We start from the raw sequence: 20,907 nt of genomic DNA on the forward strand, positions 1-20,907 counted from the left end.
CAGTAGTGCTCGCTCTTACAGTGGGTTATAAAAAGACTCTCCTGGCTGTAGATTTAGCAGCTTGCACAGAAACTAACTTGCAAATTCAGGAATTAGAATAAAGTTTACAGATTTGAGTAAATTTAAAGTTGCATTATTTTCCATTTCAATTCTTTTTCAATTTTCTTCATGGTTTTAAACTCATTTTTCAGTTGTTTTTTTTTAAACTGGTCAAAATCACTGTTTAAAGCCATGTTGAATACTGTATGGGTCCCCTTGCCTTTACACACAGATGAACTTTAATTTAATCTTATTCTTAAAGTAAAGCCACAGTTACAGTGTGGTGTTGCCCCCCCTTTTAAGTTACAGCTGCTTAAGTGTTTTTCAATAAATTAAAATGTGTTTTCTCATTAGGCTTATTTGTCAGATTAAAAATATCCTTTCAAAATAATCTTTAAGATGATATTAAACATGCATACATAAACCCACATTTTTGTATTACAAAATGTTTTTTATTGTCTCAGATTATAATTTAAAATATTTTTTTTCATAAACTGAAGTGAAAAATCATCATACTTAATCAAAATAAAAGCTGGAAAATAAACTACTGTGTGTAATTAAAGTATATAATGTGTTTCACTAAGTGGTGAAGTTCTTAACATAAATGGACTTTCCCATAACATGCTATTTTATTAAATGGGTTTTCAAAGAGAGCATATGTAAGGTCAAACACTGATGTTGGATGATTAGTTTGAGGTCAGTACTCAAGTGTAGAGCAGGCAAGCTGCTCCATATCAAACACAAACACTCTTTACTTTGTGCACCAGTGAATGGTCATATTGAATCTTCAAATTTTACAATAATTTGAAACTAAAAAATAGAAACCATTTTGGAGAAATAATTGTTTTAATCATGAGGGTTTTCTAGTGGCATACTATTCTAATCACCCAAGAGCTGTTATAAAACCTGTTAAAATACTGTACAAACGAGCCAAGTAAAAAAAAGCCTACAATTCAATATTATTAATAATTGAGCACTTTGTCATAAAGTGCTCAATTAGTACTCAACTAACCTCTCAAGTGTAGAGGTTAGTTGAGTACTAACCTCTACACTTGAGGTTAGTACTCAAGTGTAGAGCAGGCAAGCTGCTCCATATCAAACACAAACACTCTTTACTTTGTGCACCAGTGAATGGCCATATTGGAACAGTCAGGAAAGATCTGACATATTTCAAAATGTTTTTGTATGCTGTACCACCTGATTTCCTCAGTGTAATGAAATGGCATCAGACTTATAAAGAGCTTTATGGGCTCCACACTCTGGGAGTGATGTCACTCTGTTGTGATGTCAACCTGTTGTGTATGTATTCCTCAACACACTTCAGCAAACCTTCTCCATTTATGAATGGAGAGGAAATGAAAGCATTATTGTTTTTTATTTATTTATTTTATAAATATTAAATAAATATTAATTACATTTCACCAGGAAAATCGCATTGAGATTAAAAAGATTTGTTTGCTAGAGAATCCTGGCCAAGACTGGCAGCATTAACATTAGTAATCTCAACCAACTTAACACTATAGAAAAACCCACTAGATACTACAGATGAGACACATTAGCATTTTCAAATTTCAACCAATAACTTTCATCCACCCAAACGTCAGAACACTAAAACTGCTGCATGTCTAAACATTAACCTCTGATTGTGAGGCAAACTACAAGGCTACAGAGTTCCCTGGACTCTCTTTCGTCTTTGTTAATTCCCCCTCCTACCTCATCTAAACAGTGTCAAAAACCCATAACTGTTTCCAAAGAGTCAACAGATGAAGTGAAACAAGGTTAAAGGAAAGGGATTTGTGGAAGTATAAACAACCATGTGCTCTGAGCAGATGTTTTCTTTTCTTTCCTGTTACTAATTTACAGAAATCCACAAGAGGGCAATGTTGTTCCACTCAAACCCTGTCAAGGAAGAGAGGAAGTCGTACCTTTCATTGAAGGTGTCTGAGCCATATGGGTCACAGTCAGTGTTTTTTTTAAGATGAACAATGAACAGTGATGGGTTTAAGGGGGAAGGGGGGGAATAACAGAAATAAAAATTCATGCCAAGCAATCAGAATGAAATGGTTTTTCTGCAAATCAGCGTAATAAAAGAGGCTTTAATGGAAAAGGAAGGCCGGAGCCAGGGAACCGTTGCAATCCAAAGATACTTTGAAATAATTACATATTCTGCTCAAGAGCTGTTAATTGCACATATTCACAGCTTTCTGCTGATGTATCATCACTGTCACTCTTGGCCATCAGCGATACAAAATCACCCAGAGTCAGAAGCACAAATGGAAATCTGCTGCAGCCTCTTTCTGATCTCAGAATGGTTGTTGACAATATAAAGCCATAAACGAGCCTTGTGCTCGGAAATGTTCTCTGACAAAGTGTCATTCTGTTTTTTTTACGATAGGAATGGCTGCCTTCGCAGGCTCTGATTCTGCACCACTGTACCTCGCCGTCTCTCAACAACAATTTTCAAATCAAGAAGAAAAAGGTAAGTGAACCATATGGTAGGCGAATTAACTATCAGCCTCCATTTTCATGAATATAACATCAAGAAATTCTCGGAGAGGATCAGATTTGAAACAGAAAGTTGGGCGTCCAGCAACAGCAAACCGGTCTTGATGAAGTCACATGACGCTGGAGAGCAACTTAACACCTCAGTTTGACTCAGTCTTTCTGAGGACCATAATACATTTGGAGGCTTATTTCAGAACCAATACACAAAGGTCACCAGGATTCTGTCAAATAATGTTTGACAGTTCTTTCTAGACAGAATGTTGAAATACAGAGGCTTACAATATTAAAGTCTATAGTTTGGTTTGCACATGGAATCAGCCTCTTTTACTTAAATGCACCTAAATAAATCTGGTGCACTAACTCTATTCCAGGACTCAGCATCTTAGTACACAGATCTAATGTAACTTCAGTATATATGTAGCTGTTGTTTGAAGGCCTCTGAGGATTGTGAGAAGAAAATTGTAAAGATGTTTAAATGGGGGGTGTTATGTATTTTCCAAGCATAGTGCCTCAATTAAGTAGCTAGGTTACCTTCAGTTATTGTGAAAATGTGAAATCAAATATGACTTAAAAGAAATTTGTCTTTGCAATTTAAACCCTCCCGACCCCACTAAGGGACAAGGGTGTACAGAAATTGGATGGATGGATGCAATTTAACACCTTGAAATTGTGCCCCTGTCTCTTTAAGAAGCTCCTGCTCTTTCTGACTTTTCACAAAAATGTATGTGGGGACCTTTAGTTATGTTTTCCAGTCTTGTCAGATAGGTTTGTTAGTTTGTTTCCATGACGCCATGACTTGACCAGCTATATTTTCTATGAACCATCAGAGGGTGCTGTAGAGAAATTTAATAATTCAGGACAAGGGGGGCTCAGGTCTCGCTGCATGGGACAGGCCCTGACTAGCCTGTGCAGGCCAGCCAACCTCTTTTCCATCCTATAGAGTCGGAGATCTGGGAGGGAAAAGGGGGACTGAGGTCTCCCTGCATGGGACAGGCCCTGGGACTTCCGGTTTGAGGGTCGGGGGGAGGTGGGTGGGGGAGGGTGAGTGGGGGATGGATGAGTGGGGGTTTTTGGATGAGTGGAAGATACATGGTATGTGCAGTTGTTCCTAGGAATCCCAGGTGAGGCTCAGCTCACTGCTGCCTCACCGGCTTCACTTCTGAGCATTGAATGGGAAAATTCAGTGATTTTCAAGAAAAAATAATCAGAATTGGTGAAGTTAAATGAAAAATAGATACTTTGTAGTACAAACCACAGGGTGAAAATAGCAATATAAATTATTTCATCATTATATATTATTTTTCCATGATGGCAGATGGCAGGTGAGGCTCTACCTCACCTGCCTCCCCTGACACCTGAAGCCGACAGCTGAATGGACAAACAACCACATTAAAACTCTGAGCTCTCATAGACCCCAGTGTTAAAACTTACAGCAGAAACAAACACATTTACAGCCAGAAATCTAAGATGAAACATCCATAATTCAATAAGATAGTGAAATAAAAATGCAATCCATTATTGATAAAAAGGGATCACTGAGTCAACCTGGGATGTGTCTGAATCTTCAGCTTCTCTGTCAGATTCAGCCTACAGACTGCTTCTCTCAGGGAAATCTCATTTTGTGCAAAAGGGCCTGGAGGAGAGCAACAGCAGAAGATCAGGGGAGTTGGAGTTAACACTTACTGCTCCAATGAGACGTTGGAGATCAGCAGGTGGGGGGCTGAAGACGGAGGAGCAGGGGGGCTGCTGGAGGTGGGTGGGGTTGTTGTGTCAGTGGCCATCCTCCTCTCTGGTGATGACGTCTGTGGGACGATCTCCAGCACTGCCCAGCACCTGGTAAACACACGCACACACACACGCGCGTACGCACACGCGCACACACACACACACGCACGCACACACGCACACACACACACACACACTGAAAGTTACTCAATAATTAAAACTTGTGTTGCATACATAAATGAGTCATGAACTTACATGTTTAGCGAGTGAAGATCTTTGGTACTTGGAACTTTGTGGACCATCATTTGATTGGCTCTGACAGGAAAAAATGCATTTTTTCTCCCAAAGCATTATGCATTTTTTGTAACGTTTTGGTGCATTAACACATGAACATTAAATATCTACAGATACATTGCAATCGTTGACTGGATTGTTGATCTTCCAGTATATCTGGTGTACACTTTTGTTTGTGTTTTTGTTCTTCCAATTTTTTATGCAATTCCTTGGATCTTTTAGTTCTTAATTTTTTTAAGTGTGATGCCATTGCTATAATTTTCCCCCGCTATGGGACACCGCTTTAAGAGTGTCCCATAATATCGGAGAAGATACTTCTCCATTGTCATTCAGATCTAAAAAAAACAACACATTTCTTTCCGTATTTCCTGTTTGAACCACTGGTTATTAAGAAAATCTTAATATATTAATTTAGTTTCCATATATTATTTCCTTTCTGTAAGCCAAGGTCCACTGTTAAATATACAGCTGAGTGGTCACTCACATCTATTGTTCAGATCTCACATTTATCCATCTTGTCCCTGTCTTGTAAGTGTCAAAAAATAATAAATTCTTGTGTACACTGAATGAGTGGCTGAATAGTGTGTATAGTCCTTTTTACTGGGCTAAAAGTCTCTCCATATGTCTATCAGACCAACTTTCTTAAATAACGTAACAGGGTTTCCCCCTACATTGGCTCTCACAAGCACAAACCTGCCTTCCTTATCCGCCAGTTCAAATAATTTTTCAAATTGTATCTTGTTTGAAATAAGAGTAGCTACTCCTCTTGTATGCCCTGATTTGTATGAAGAGAAGAACAAACCAATTCTTCCTAGTTTTTCTTGTTCACTTTTGTTTAGGTAGGTTTCTTGTAAGTACACTATGTGAGCATGTTCCTTTTTCATTTTTGATAAGATTTTACTTCGTTTAATTGGGCTGAGTAGACCATTAACATTAAAAGTAATTATATTTATCTTATTGTTAGCCATATCTGATTGTCTTGTTGATCATTTTGAGATGTTTGAACAGAGGAACAGCCAGCTCAAGCAGCCATCTAGGAAGGTGACGTCACCGGAACCTCCACAAAGGAGAGCTTTTAAAAGATGGTTTGGGCTTCGCTGCATGCAGGAGGAAATGACACAAGTAGTCTGCATGCCAATGAAATACAGCCAGTTTTATTTAGATATTTCCTGTTTTTTTTTTTTTTAAAACCATTTCTTTTTTTGGATTTCATTGACTATCAGTACTGTAATTTAAGCAGGACTGCCAAAACAATATAAAGCCTGAATAAGATCAATGACTGCCAGCTGACCAGCAGCACACAGCAGCATGTGATCCTTGGGAAAACTCTGTTGCTTCCCACTCTTTCTTCAGCATCTTACTAGGACTTAAACCAGATTAAAACCTCAGTATACCTGTTCTAGTGTGGACAGACAGGATCTGAGACCAGATATTTACATTCTATCTCCAGCTTCTGTAACTGCTACCTGCTGAGAAAGAGCTGCATTTATCCATAAATCTTTTTGAATACTAAACTATGAATGGCTTTTTCCCCCTTTCTCCTAGACGGAGCAACTGAAGCAGCTATTGCTGCAATCAAATATATTTACTGTTTTTCAACTCTTAGATTTTAACACAGGCAGAGCTGATCTGTTTGGCTCCGTTTCTCCTACCGTGTTTCCCCGATAGTAAGACACCCCCGATTGTAAGACGTATCGGGGGTTTCAGGGGGGTTGGCTAATATAAGCCGAAACACGGGGGTATTGCCGCCTTCCTCTCATCTAGCTGCGCGCCGCCTCCTGCCCACGTCCGCACCGTCCCCCTCTCCATACGTCACCGCACCGTCCCCTGTACTTGTCACTGCCGCCTCCTGCTTAAAATACGGTAATACAATACTGTTCAGGTTGTTAATAAATGTTAATTTTATGGTTAAAACAAAAAATTTGACAATTTTTTTCCAATATAAGACATAACCCGAAAGTAAGACATAGTGGGGCTTTTGGGGATAAACGGTAGTAGATGCCACTACTGCCATTAACATTTAACTTTTCCTTACATTTGACCAGTAAGGCACAAAGACAAAGGTACATATAAAAAATATTTTCTATGTATTTTTCCAAAAAATATTAACAAAAGAATTTCAACAACAAATCTAAAAAATATAGCAAAATGGGCCCAAAAGAAATCAACTAAGAGATACCTAACTCAGGATAACAAACCAAAAACTGACCACAAAGGCTAGCCTACACAAAGGAGGAGGGGTGGGAGAAGAGACAAAGACAAACAATGCATAAGCATAAATAACTAATTCAAACCAAAACATTTTGACTAGAACACAACTATAAAAAACAAAACAACCGAACACCGAAAATGTTTTAGCAATTGTGAAATTAGTAGAGAGGAAGAATCTTCAACATCATGTCTCCTGCTTCCAGCAGCCTGATGGATTGTTCCACTTCTTGGTTTGCCTTACCACCAATCATCTTCCCCCACCCAGTCCTTCAAACTCAGCAAAACAAAATAATTAATGATCTAAATAAACATAAAGTATTTACTAAATGTGTGCACTCATAAACAACCCAATGCAATAACAACCACCAAAAAAAATATAAAATTCTACCTATATTATGTGAAAACATTTAAATAAATACTAACACTCTGATATTTATTTATTTTATTTTTTTACGGGAATTTCCTTTAATAGTAGCACAACTCAAACAGCAAACATGAAAAGAAAATCAGCAGGCTTTTATGTTTATTATTAAGCCGGACTTCCTTATGGTTACAAGTCCAGTCAGGATCTTGGTAAATTTTGGAGGTGTAGCAGTCTAAAGCCTTGTTCCCACTGAGCCGGGTTATTTTGGGATGCTATTTTATTTTTTTCCATAGTACAAGTGGCCTATTCAACCGATCTGTACCTCACTGTTCCTGGGCCTCCTTCAATGGTACAGTACAAGTAGGGTGGAACCAGTCCCACAACATAGTCAGTTGAATAGGGAACAGAAAAATATCACTGTTTGACAAACATGAGACATAAAGAAGCAGCATTAGACGTTTGTAGCTTAACCCCGCCGACCCAGTGAGTCTAAAGGAGGTTGGAACCGGTCTTCTGAATACGTCAGGCCCTTCTCCACAGGCTTGGATTTAACCGCTTCATTGTAGTTTTACGGAACCACCGGGGTTAGAGCAAACCGGTCCTTCCCATGTATTTCATGCAAATGATTTGATTGGCATTCGTTGAGCAGCCCCTGGATTTCCATCAACAAAAATGCTCACCACCTGCCCATATTCGTACTGACATAGTGAGACTACACTGCCAATGGCGACACATTCAACTTGGCAATAACCAAACCAGACCTTAACTGGCTAGAGTGAGACCTGACAATGGAGATGGGGGTATAGTGGACCAAACCGAACCAACTCGTGCTGTACTGCTCATAAAATGAGCCATAGCTGACACTGACAGCCAAGCAGTCTTACCGCTTTAAAGGCCTCAGCGGGACAACAGATGGATTTTAGACTGAAATAAATGAGACCGTAACCCTGCAAAGAACAGGTTCTGAAAAGTTTGTTATAAACCTACACTCACATTGGAGGATATTTTTCGTCTTGTTTTTTTAAATTTGACACACTAGCACTACCACTTTGTGCTAATTTCTTCCCTCCAACACCAATTGTAGCTGATCTTGTTTTCCTGCTGCTAAACCGGCCATAGGGATCCTATTTCTTGTATACTGAGCAGACACCGCTCCTGAGCAGTGTGTCTGTTGGGTTATGCGCTGCATAGCCTTTGAATTTATTGTGCCCCCTGCTGAATCTCCTGCTGCGAGACACATCAGGGCAGAATTATAAAAGCAAAGAGGAACCAGAAAAAAACAGGGTTCGGCAGTGGAAAAAATAATACTTTGCTTTGTGTTAGCCTATCATTTTATCCTGAGGTCGTTTTAGTTCCACACATGTTCTTCACAAGCTTTTTCACTTTAATTCTTTAGTTTGTGTTGCCCATGGTAACAGCAGTGCTTGTGGCATTATGCATTTTGAAAATGAAATGCTGAAACTGTAATCTTAGGACTGGTGAGCAATAGGGATTATAAACTTCCCACAGGACTAATGGGCAGTTTAGCATGTGAAGAGGTGTATTTTGTTAGCTTCCTGCTTCCAGTTGAGCATGATTTCATTAAAAATAGTGGATAACTATGTTTGAAAAGCACTGCCCTCTGATGTAGCAAATCTGCAGATTTATCATCACCTCTTCAGATCACTGCAGAAATTTAATGAGAAGAGGGAAAAGCTTTTCTATGTGGAATAAAGCTGATGGAAAACAAATTATGTCTGTGAGAAAAAAGTTCCAGTAGGTTTTTGAGTAAAGGAAAAAAGTTTTCATTTGACCTTTGATAGGCAGTTACTAAAGCTATTGATATGGAAGGGTTACTGTAATTTTCAGAGACTAGTCAGTTATGGCTAGCCATGTGATCTTATCGGAAGACTTTGCTGTATTTTCATTGAACATCTGAGTGGCAAGATTTTCTCCCTTTGAATTCCACAACCCAGAGATATGATGGCTCTCACCCACAATCCTCACCAGTGCCACAGGAACTGTAATTTGTATTTAGTCCATTTATCTTCCAGTATAACAATCAGCCTCAAGGTCCAATCTGTCAACAGTTGTCTTGATTACAATAACCTGATGCAATTTCTCCACTCACAGGTCTTATTGGTGGAAAGCTAAGTTAGGGCTAGAAGTGCTTTGTGCTATATGGAGTGTTTATTCTTGTAATTTTTAAGGTGCTAAATTGTTTTTTATGACACTTTCAATTGTATATTACAAACACAGTAAAATTTGATTGCTTTTTTTCTTTTTGGAAATAGTTTGAGATGCTGACCTCCCTTCTTCTGCTCTTGTACTAGTGAAGCGTTACAGGCAGAACTGATTAGGGCTGAAATGATTCCTCGAGTGATTTGAGTACCTCGATTATTAAAATTCCTCGAAGAAAATTTATCTGCTTCGAAGCTTCGTTAATTTATATTTTATTATTTAATTCACTGTGTTCCGGCAAGGTTATTACTTGCATTCCACAGAGCTCTCACTTCCGCCTGAGTTGTTGACGAAAGCTAAGTGTTAGCAGCATAACGTGAAGTTTTCAAGTTTAAAATCCTGTGGGGATTTTATTGATTGATGATAATGTTCGGGTCTTTGTCGTTTTTCGGGGGACCAATAAATATCCTTAAAATGACTGGCACGATGCCTGGTGCATGGCAGCTTTTCTCTCATGGAGCTGCTGCCTGGTGGCCGGTTCAGCAGGGAAGAGCGCTGCAGGTGTATTTATACAGGTGAGCGGATAGACTGTACACTGCGGGCGCCTGCACATTAGATGATTAACGTAAGTGTAGCTTTACGCACGAACCGGAAAATTTATTTCATATCATCCCGGTCTCAACAAATAGGTGGCGGAGCATGTCGTGGCAGCACACGACAGATGTGTTTCTGTGTGTGATAGATGAAGGTGTCAAATCCTGTCGCTAACATAAACACAAAAGCTAGAAAAGTCTGGGCAAGGTGAGAGTTCATCTATTAAACTAACTGATGAATACATATACCAAAAGCTGGAGTATAGACATTTTTTATAAGCGTATTTGTGAGCCTGCCTCTTTATTATTACACTGAATATAATTTCAGATTAGAAAAATTCTGATTTAGAACATGATCTATTATTGTTACAGGTTAATTTTCTAAACTACAGAAAAGTTACTGTTAGGGAAGCTCAAATGTGAAAAATTGGACTGATGTTGATATGTGATAGTAACACTGCTGTTATGTTACATTTACCAAGGTTTTATTTTATATATTTTTTTATTGGATTACTCGATTAATCATAAGAATAATCGATAGATTACACGATTACTAAATTATTCGTTTGCAACAGCCCTAGAACTGATGAAACCATTTAACTATATAGGCCTGTGCATATTTCTAGTGGGGTGGGGTACAGGACCGACAACAGCAGGCAAATTAGAGACGCCTATTTTTGGGCTGTTACAGGAAGCTGGATTATCCAAAGAGAAACTAGGCCCAAGAAACAAGCAACACTTGAAGTGTTAAGAAATAACTATATCGGCAGACTAACACGTTTTGGGTGGTAACCTTCATCCGGGTGATTATAAAACACCAGATTATGTTTAAATGAAAAAGTACTGTATAGAAAAAAAAACATTATGAAGCAATCATTCACACAGAAACAGGTTGACCAATCAGCATTCAAGGGGATGGTACTTGCTGAACTACTTCAAATCTAAAAGTAGTGCCTTCAGCTGTGTGAAATTGGTGTGTTTTGCAAAAACAATGCGGAGCTGTGGCTGAAATATGAATGTATCTCATGTTTACATCTGCCGCCTCCATGATTTTTAATGACATGTTAAGTGAATAAACTAATTCACATGGGATTTTAATTGCATTTCTTATTTAAGGAAACACAGTAATTCCCAAATTGTATTTTTTATTTTAATTTTTTACATTAGCAGAATATCAATAAAACATTTGAAATGGAGACATAGCTAGTGTTAAGAACTACACCAGTTTACAACCTTTCTATTCAAAACAGTTTCTCTAGGACTAATGAGACTAATGATGTAGCCAGCCAACTGAGTTTGTTGGCTGGCTACATCACCTCAATAATGCACAAGGTAAGATGAAGCTTCCAGCGCAAGGAGCAACATACCTACTGAGTAACATGGAGGGGGTTCAGTTTTGTTTTTCTGCATCTGCCAGGCAGAACCTTGAATCTGTGTCGGGCAAAAACGAGCGATAATACTAACGGGTGAAACACACTGATCCGTGTGGAGAAATTTAGCTTCCTTACAGTCACTTAATGATTGTCCAACAAAACAGCTAAAAGCAAACAAGAACGGCTGTGAAAAAAACAGAAACAAAAACATTGGACCTGCATGAGCGTACATGCGAATCCTGCTCAACATCTATGGAAACACTGAATACACCAGAGACAGCATGAGTAGTTTGCTCAGGAAGGGCGGGCCAAGCTGCCTGCTGGGAAATGGAGTACAGAGGTCATCAGTTTGTGGTGATTGCTGCAGAAGGTCCTGCCACAAAATAACAAGTTAAAGAAACCATCTTTTTTCTCTGTACCATATTCTTTTATTAAATATTCAGCTGAATTAATGTTGAGACAAAAAGAAATTTATGTTAAAATATTTCAACTATTAAGTTTCACGTTATTTTAGATAGTCATACCACTAAATCTGTCTGCATCTGCATCAGTATTCTGAAATAAACACAACCCACTGAAACAAGAACCAAACTTTCTCATTCAGAGGTGGAATATTGTCTTGAGGAATCGGTCATGAATTATCATTCGCTTTACAACAACGAGAACTCAGGCATCCCTAACAGCTGCTGATGTCAATAACATTCAGACTCCGGTACCGACATCAGACTGCAGTCATGCAGCGGTAACCATTAAATGTTAACAGATCTGGGTTGTGTATTATATGAAAGATGATGGTTGACCGGGAGGTCAAACTAAACACCTCAGAGGGGATTTTCTCTCCGGTTTTTACGGCTTTTTAAGTTTGTTGAAAATCAGAATGATAATCCTTCAGGATATAACAGGCCTTTGAAAGTTTTCTTAGTGACAATAAAAAACCCAGACTGAGAAGCTGAGGTTGAATCAGAAATTCTTCACTCAGAAGCAAAGGCCATGAAGGCCACAGACTGTAGGAAGAGAGAGGAAGAGGGGAGACGTGGGAGGGAAGGGGGGGAGGAACAAGCGAGCTTTCTCCTCTCTGCAGCTGTTGGTTGAGTCGGCAGTGCAGCTCTGAGAGATTTATCCTTTCATTTGTTGTGGCTTCGCTCGAATGCACCGAACAACACACCATTTCTATTTTATTCTACTAGTCTTTCACTCTGCAGGGTGGCTCAACAGAATTATGTCCCCAACGATAATTATCAATCAAAATTATGTTCTGAAAAATGGAGGCAAAGGAAATTGCTTACCAGGACGTCAAGCTAGAAAAGGACCCCCAAAAGAAGAAGTGTGAATGAGGGAGGGAGCAAGAAAGAGAAAGAGAGAGAGTGAGAGATGGAGACGGAGGGGATTTGCATCTGTGCTGGATGAAGGACTCTGATTCCAGCAGTGGTGGGATGTAATGAAGTACAAGTACTTCGTTACTGTACTTAAGTACAATTTTCGTGTATCTGTACTTTACTCAAGTAGATTTAATAATGGATACTTTCTACTTTTACTCCACTTCATTTTACAGTAAGTATCTGTACTTTCTACTTCACAACATTTCTACAAAAGTGTCTCGTTACTCGTTACATCCAAGTCGCATTGCTCTTTTTTTCCGTTAAAATGTGAAGTTCAGGGACTTAAGGTGGCGCCGTAAAATCCAAGCAATAACGTGACTTATGTTTCTGTTGTCACCATCGCCTCCACCTTGACTCGCATGCGGAGCTCCAGACATGCGCAGTGGTTTCCTCTGAGCGAGAGAAAGTGTCTGTCTAATCGTCAGTAATATAATAGCGCTGCATAAATCATAAGATATGGCGACATGTAAAATCAGCAGCGCTTCGCTTTCACAGACAGTGGGGACTTCGTCCAACTTTCAGCGTCACTTCGAAGTAAAGGTTAAAGAAAGGTAAGCTATGTGGACGTGATGCTAGCAAAGCTGGCTGTACAGAAACACATGTTGCATCTGCGGTGAAAAAAAGTTGTCACTCATGCGCTGAATTATTGTGCGGAGGTGTTGACTGAGGTATCGCAATATGGGACAACGCTGTGACCAAAGTCTGCATTGATATGACATTCAGGAACGATCCGATTCTTCTGGACGGATCTTTACTGATTAAATTTATTTCAGCTCTAAGTATTTAATATCTAGGTGTTTTTATGGGAATGTGGATCTTTCAGATCAATCTGAGAAGAAATTTTGATAGGTAAAACAACATTTTTTTGTGTCACGTAGCGCGGGGTGCTGGTCTTGACTTGGTTTTGGGTAGGTGCTCTTGACTACAACTCTGCTACGTGGCTCCTTGGTTTCAATCGTGACGTGTTCACCCAGGTCACGATTCACAGCTGAATGGTTGCCATGAAGATTAAAGGATTTCTCATACATGCATGGAAGAATCAAAGCAACGCTCCAGATATGTATTCGATGAGGGAATAATATTTATGACACAGCGTAAAGCTAAAAAGAAAAATCACACAATATTGCCTCTTTAATAAAAGCATAAAAAAACAAAGGTAAAATAATAGTTTTGTGCATAAGGCAGAAGGGACAATTTCAAAAGCTGTTTGAAACAACTCTAGAGTGTTATAATGAATCAATAAAGGAAGTTCTACAGTGGGAAAAAATTACTATACCACAGCATTTGCCACATGACATTGATTTCAGAATGTGGACTACAGGTTGGACACAAACGAAAGGGGGAGAAATATAGCCAGAAGCTTAGAAATCTCAGGAAAGTGTCCCAGTGGAAAGAGACTTATTGTGTGGAGCCGCTGTACTCTGTTTCGCCAGAAGCCGATCAGCAAAGTGCACCATAGGTCAGAACCAAGCAGTCATGGGGTTCAGCTCAGTGGAATCTGTCATGGCTGTGCAGAGACTCATCTCATGCACTGGGGCTAAACAATTTTTTTGCTGCATGTATGAATTTATAAAAGTAGAAGGAGGAAACCACAGATTGGACACTGAAACATGCTGTGTCCACCAGCTGCATAAAACCGCTTGTGTTCTGGTGCTTGGCACTCCAAATAGAGTCAATTTTTATGGGGAAATAAAGTACGTTTGATGAAGTAATATGGAACGGATTTTAGTCTAAATTGAAAAAAGATGACCCTGCATATTCTGCCATCTAAAGTGGCCAAAGTGTATAAAACACTAATTTTCCCAGAGGTAAAATGAAGAATGCAACAAGAATTCTAAACTAAACTCTCAGATAAAGTTGAAGCTCATAAAGTTGCACACCAACACACAAACGGCCAGACATGAAACCACACAGAAGAGCACACAGCCTTGGCCCTTCTTGTTATACTTGCATTAAATGATTTTAACAAACATATGTCATCTTCATGCATCTTTAACTTATACCAAAAATAAAATGGACTTATGTGATATCTCTTCCTGATGTCACACATTGTTGCTTTTCATTTTCCCATGTCACACAATGAGGCATTCTGTCTGAGGCATTCCTTAAAATACATCACCAGGCACACCTACACTTAACTCAAATATTGTGAATATAACAATCTTAGTGCATGTAAACTTCTGACTTTAAAGAAATGTGTGTACGTCTTTTCACGCAATGTATGCAAATGACTGGTTTCAGCTCTTAGTGCAGTTTGGTTCAAAAATCCATCCTGCAGAAGCTTTTTCTGTGTAGAGGCCAGAAGACAGCAGGCTAAACATTCTCCCTAAATGCACCTGACTCCTCAGCAGTAAAGTGGGGTTTAAAAGACTGCAGATGGTTTTTGCTCTCTTGTGCATTTAGAGTCCTTTGTGGATGGTTATTTTACCAGATGGCCTTTTATTTTGGCCCACCAAGCTCACCGCTGCTTTCAATGGTTGCTCCCTTCAAATGTCTGCCCTGGGTCTCAGAGGATCTTGCTTCTCCAGCCAGTTTTTCTTTTCATATGGCTTACCCAATGTCTTGTAAAAATTATTCACCAGAAAACATTAAAACAAACCCCAACCTATCACTAACCTATTTTGGTGGAATTTATAATTTAACACAGGTTGTATTTGTGAAGGTGAAGAGCAATTTTTCAAAATTTTTAACATGTTTTAGAAATAAAAAGTAGACTACTTCATTTTTTGTCATGATGGTGTAAAACCTTCTGAGCCACATGAACAGACACTCTCAGAAGACAACTAGCAATGAAAGATTATATTGCAAAGAATTTATTATAAACGTACGTGAGACTGGGCTGATGGTTGAATGTCCATGAGATTTTGAGCAGCGCTTACATAAGTTTGTTTAGATAAAGATGTCAGAGAGAAGTGAATAGCGTGTAGTTGTTGATCTTTGAGTGGTTTTCCAAGAAGCAGTGAATCTTGTGGCGGAACGATGATCGCCAAGGAGACAGGAGTGTTGGAGATTGGGCAGGTAAGCGCATGAGGATGATGATGATGATGATGATGATGATGATGATGATGATGATGATGAAGGAGAACTTGAATTTGCCAAACGTAGATATTGTTCCCAAAGAATCAGATTTGTATGGAGTCGTGAACAAGGAAATCCAGAGAAGCTCAGGCACGGAAACCAGGTGGACATAGGAACACCAAGAGAGCAAGGAAATACTATGAGACAGGGAGGGCTTGGGTTCACCACATGAACAACACTCAGGCGTCAGAGCTCTGACAGCCAGCTCTTACTCAGAATACTGCAGATGTAGCGAATGTAGTGAGAAGGAGGACAGCTGATTTCTGCAGGAGACTCCTGGCCTCGCAGCTGGAGGAAAGCAGGTGGTCCAGACACTCCAGGGTAATTCAGACAGTAACTCATTAGTGTCGGAATTGTCACATGTTGGCTCCTCACATGAATATATTCCAATATGTTTTCAGATGTTGGTAAACTGTCACCACAGATCATCAGGGTGGTTATTCCTGCAGTCCTCCAGTTGTGGGCTGCCTCAGTGGCGTTTTCCCTCAGGATGTCCAGAGACCTTCACCTTTCTGGAGCAGGGATATCATGTGCCCAAGGCACTGATAAAACATTTCTTAATTAAAAAAAATATGGCTGATGTTCTTACAGAATTGAAGTGCATTAACAATCTCTTGTTTATAATTACTCAATATATTTAATTATGATTCATCTGATGTTCAGATTACACTGAAAATGAATAAAGCTGGACTGATCTGAGTAGTCCTAGTTTTTTTTTTCCCATGAACTACGTCTTTTGGCTTCTATAAACCATTGTAATTACTGTAATTAATAAAGTAACTCATAGGCCAAAAAAAAAAAATAAAATAAAATCCATTCTTGAAAAAACAAATGGTGAAGAACGCAGCCTATCATCCATCGATGGTCGATAAATTTGTCCAATCACGCAACCTTACGATAAAACGATCCAATTCTTTTGCTTTTTCCATGTCAGATTATGATCGGGTTGTTGTCAAAAGTTGCATACTTCTTGCTAATTTTTATCCTTTTCTATCAGGTTTTCAACAAATTACAACCCACCATAGCATGCAGCTTTTTTGAACAGAAAATCCCTAATAATTTACATGATCAACAGTACACTTTAATTTTCATTTTTGACTGAAAACTCCTGAATATGATGTTAAAGGCTACTAAAAGATGTACACATAATAAAATAATTGATTGGACCAGGCTCTCTGGGTTTTGTCAAATGTATGTTATTATTCCAATAAGCAGGACAGAATACTGAGCTGAAAAAATTTAAGGATTCTTATTTGTTAAGAGTGCTGCATCTAGCTGAGTGAACTGTAGAGAGCATGACGTTTTGTCTGAGTGTGTTTGATTTTTTGAGTTTCTGACTGATGTTTTACATAAAGGATTTGAATCTTCCTACTTTCGTCCATTTACCAGAGAATGTTCAGAACCATGCAGGTTGTCAGACCTCCAAGAACTGCTCTCCGAAACCACAGGATCTAGACAAAAACAAAATGCAACATCTCATTAGTAATAAGAAACCATGTAATCTGTTTTATATAATAACATCTGAGGCCTGCAAGGCCTGTCTGTACAAGTACAGCATGGAGCAGACAATGAAAAGTTTCTATGTAAATTATCAAGTTGGAAAACATCACTGAATCATCCCTATAAAGAATCTGTCATTCAGCAATTCACAGTTAGGCAGATGATGCTAACTATGATTAACCCGTTGTCAGATTAACCCTCAATGCCTTCGTATCAGATAATCCTGTCATTTGTTAGACTACTGGCGGTACAAAAGAGTGAATGAGACAAAAAAATGGCTTGAAAGAAAAGTTTAGTTAGTCCAACACAGACGCCTGTTCAAATAGAGCACATTATTTTATTCGGCCATTGACGATGAGAAAATACAGCAGACAAAATGCAAACGTGTTTTTACTGACATTAAAGTAAAACATTTAAATCTCTTTTTTTCCTGGCAGTAATTGTAAGAAATTCATTTACCTGAGCTTTCAAAAGCAACATATGTGTCCAAATCAAACTTTCTAAAAAGTTGGTCATTTTTATTTTATTATTATTTTTTGTCCTGTTGGGTGTCTATGTTGTTTCTAGTTAGGGGTTCCACCCGAAAAAGTATTTTATGATGTTATCAGACATGAGATTTTTTTTTCATGATGGTCCAGCTTGCAAGAGCATTTTTCTTTTCTGAACAATGGATTTATATCTTATCTAATCTTATCTTATATAAGTTTCATCTTCTCTCACATCCATTTTATCCAGTTAAATAAGTAAATTAATGCAGAATTCTACCACCCCATTTCAATGGATATCAATCTCCCAGCCAGTAGGCACTATGGTGGTTTAACTCTAGACTCCTTGCCATCCAATGTTTGGCCACCAGCCTGAGTTTAGTCTCCATAGTAACCAACTGTTGTACTGACTGTTGTTTGGTGGTAGTCTCCATTACTTCCAATCCACAACATCACCAGACTCTTAACAGCACATTGTTTCACCATTAGCTGCCAGTGAACAACCAGGTCCAGATGGATTATCAACGGTTGTCATGGGGACGGTCAAAAACAAAAACACATACGTCTAACTTATGGGTGTACATACTGAGTGGGTTATTACAGCTCTAAATGATCCATTCTATTATCCAAGGGACAAATTTTATTCCTTTAAATAACTTGATATTGCGCTCCATGGGAGGGAAATATCAAACTCTTCCAATATTTCTTTTGAAAACATCTTAAGCACTTCAATGACCACTTTGCACATTTTATTAAGATTTTGAAATCTCTGCTCATCAGAAAACTGCAGAAACAACTTTTTTAACATGTGAAATTATGCTACAATGATTTTTCCTTATTTTATTATATTCTTAAAATGGCACCCTAAAACCCTTTTTGTAGCTTAGACAGGCTTCATTTGTTTGTGAATATAGATAGTAAACAAATAATCAAACAAAGTAAATATGACCCAGTTATCATGTAGGGCTTTGTTGAAATCAAATGTTACAAAATGTGAAAAGTAAAAATCTTGACCAAAAATTGAAAACTTCTTTCAGTCAAACCTAACAAAACAAAGAAATAGGGTCCATATAAAAGGCATCTTCAAATTATTTTAAATAAATATTTTCCACTCCTCTGGATAATTGTTAATTTTAAACAGTTTTGTAGATATCAATATTTTACAGAATCAAAACAAGGAGCTGCGAGAACTGAAAGTCATTCAGTTCCATTGCTTGTTTTTAGAAGTTAGCAGTGTAAGAACATCAAAACAGACAACAGAACAACAGGTAGAGGCAAATTAAGTCTAAGAAGCAATTACTTGTGTTTTGTTGTGTGAGATCTGAGAGAATAGCAGAGGCATCACATTCACAATCCCACCTGTGGAGACATGAAGAAAACAACAGGTTAATTCCTCAGTCATTTACACAGTCTGATTTATTTGTGTTCTTTTTTTTATTGTCTGTTTTTTTTTTGACTTGTTATTTTCTGGAGGCGCCTCGATCAGAATGTTGTGGCAAATTTCCAATCTCCAGCTTTTATAAAGCTTTGGTCCTGTTCAAGTGCTAGTTTAATTTTTTTTTCTGTGAATTGAGCTTTTTAAAAATCTAATCTTAGGGCCATTTTGTTCTGGTGAAAAAGAAGCACTACCATTCTCTTAAAATTGTAGACTACTCTGGATTCACAAAATTCTTCTGTGGAACAAAGATTAACAAGGATTAAAAGACACGGAGGAGAGTGTCTTAATTTATTAATAAATTAAATTAATCATGGAGAGTTTGGCCATTCATAGACTTTTCAGTAGAGCATATATAAAATATTTATATTAAATAAATATTTGGGAAGCTGAAATACCTAGGCTCAGTGCTAACGTTTGAAAAGCAGTCAATCTGTTGTTTATTTTCCTCTGAGATGATTGGATGAGAGCAGAGATCAGGAAGACTGTGGCTATTGGAGTCTGTGGTATGCTAGACGTTTCCCACTGTGTTCCAACAAGCTCCAACTTTTCTAAAAGCCCACTGTTATCAATAAGAATTTCACAGAATGTCACTTAAAAGAAAAATCTTAAGTAATTTGTTCGTTCCTTCCTGTTAGTTGCTGGACATCTGGCTCTCTCTGACTCTTTTGCAGTCAGAACCAACCACAAATTTGTAATAAAATATGCAGATTCCATTAAATAGTTTCTTACATCTCTCTAACTCATCTGAGCTTATTTTTAAACAAACAGCTAACTTTGCACTTTCTGCTCTAAGTTACTGCATCCACACCAAAGGAATGTTGTCATGGTGACCCGGAATGCTCAGTTCACTGATTGCAAGAAGATTTTTGAATATTCTATATAAAATCTGTCACAGTTGACCTAGCTGAATTTTGTCAGAATATTGACTTTTGTTGTTTGAGAATCTAATTAAATTGTGCACATAAATTTGTCTGATCTATACAGTAATACTCTATGTACTATATAAATATTGTTTCAAACCCTTCCTGCTTACCATAGAAAGAACAGTTCTTTTATATAACCAATGGACAAGCAGTAGAAGGAAATAATATTTTGGATATAGATTTACTTGTTTCTAATGTTTTCCTTCTGGTTTTCTCCTTTTAAGTTTGTTTTGCTTGAAAGTTATCTGGCGGAGTTTTAAATCTGGACCAAATTTTCATGATCAAGGGAAGTCTTTTTAAAATCTCGACAAAATGACTTGAAGATGTTTTTTCGCATTCTAAACAACTTGGAATGACAAACTGCAAAGCGGCTGTCACAACTGGCTGCTTGCATATTCCAACAGGCCTCTGAAGTAATAGAAACCGCAAAAAGTAAAGTCAGAGCTGTCACAGAGAGGCTAATGTAACTGAGCCATCATTCCTCATACCACAGCTGATGCACAAAATCCATGCTGCTGCTGTTGGTAGGAAAAAATACACTTAGGGGAAATCCTTACTAAGAGACAAATACCAGACCACAGCCTGCTTCTACTTTTAGCTGGTATTTTGTTCCGGTTTGTTGTAGCCCACAAACACTTTGAAGCTGAGCTAACTAATGTAAAGCGATGTGACTGACACTAGCATGCACTGCTAACAGTGGCTGGAAAAACAGACGTGGGTCTGAGGTGGGAATGATGTGGAAGGTTTTACCTGCACCGCAAACTGCATTTAGCAGCTTTCAGAATGAGGTGCAGCGCCTCCCAAAAGTCTCCACATCCCTATTCAAGAGTCAAGATTTTG

At 38.3% G+C, this 20,907-nt stretch overlaps 1 protein-coding gene across 1 annotated transcript in view; it reads right to left on the bottom strand.

Moving 5' to 3' along the window:
* Nucleotides 1–20,907, bottom strand: part of LOC103464024 (uncharacterized) — a 76,244-nt gene that overhangs the window by 13,842 nt on the left and 41,495 nt on the right. The window contains exons 10-12 of the mRNA XM_008407819.3: nucleotides 19,007–19,065; nucleotides 17,108–17,172; nucleotides 4,228–4,377 (exon numbers count right to left, since the gene is read on the bottom strand). Of these exons, the coding sequence (XP_008406041.1) occupies nucleotides 4,228–4,377; nucleotides 17,108–17,172; nucleotides 19,007–19,065 (274 nt within the window). The remainder of the gene's footprint in view (nucleotides 1–4,227; nucleotides 4,378–17,107; nucleotides 17,173–19,006; nucleotides 19,066–20,907) is intronic.

Source organism: Poecilia reticulata, chromosome 4, assembly GCF_904066995.2.
Source record: "Poecilia reticulata chromosome 4, P_reticulata-male-v2, whole genome shotgun sequence".
In the NCBI taxonomy this organism is placed as follows: Eukaryota; Metazoa; Chordata; class Actinopteri; order Cyprinodontiformes; family Poeciliidae; genus Poecilia; species Poecilia reticulata.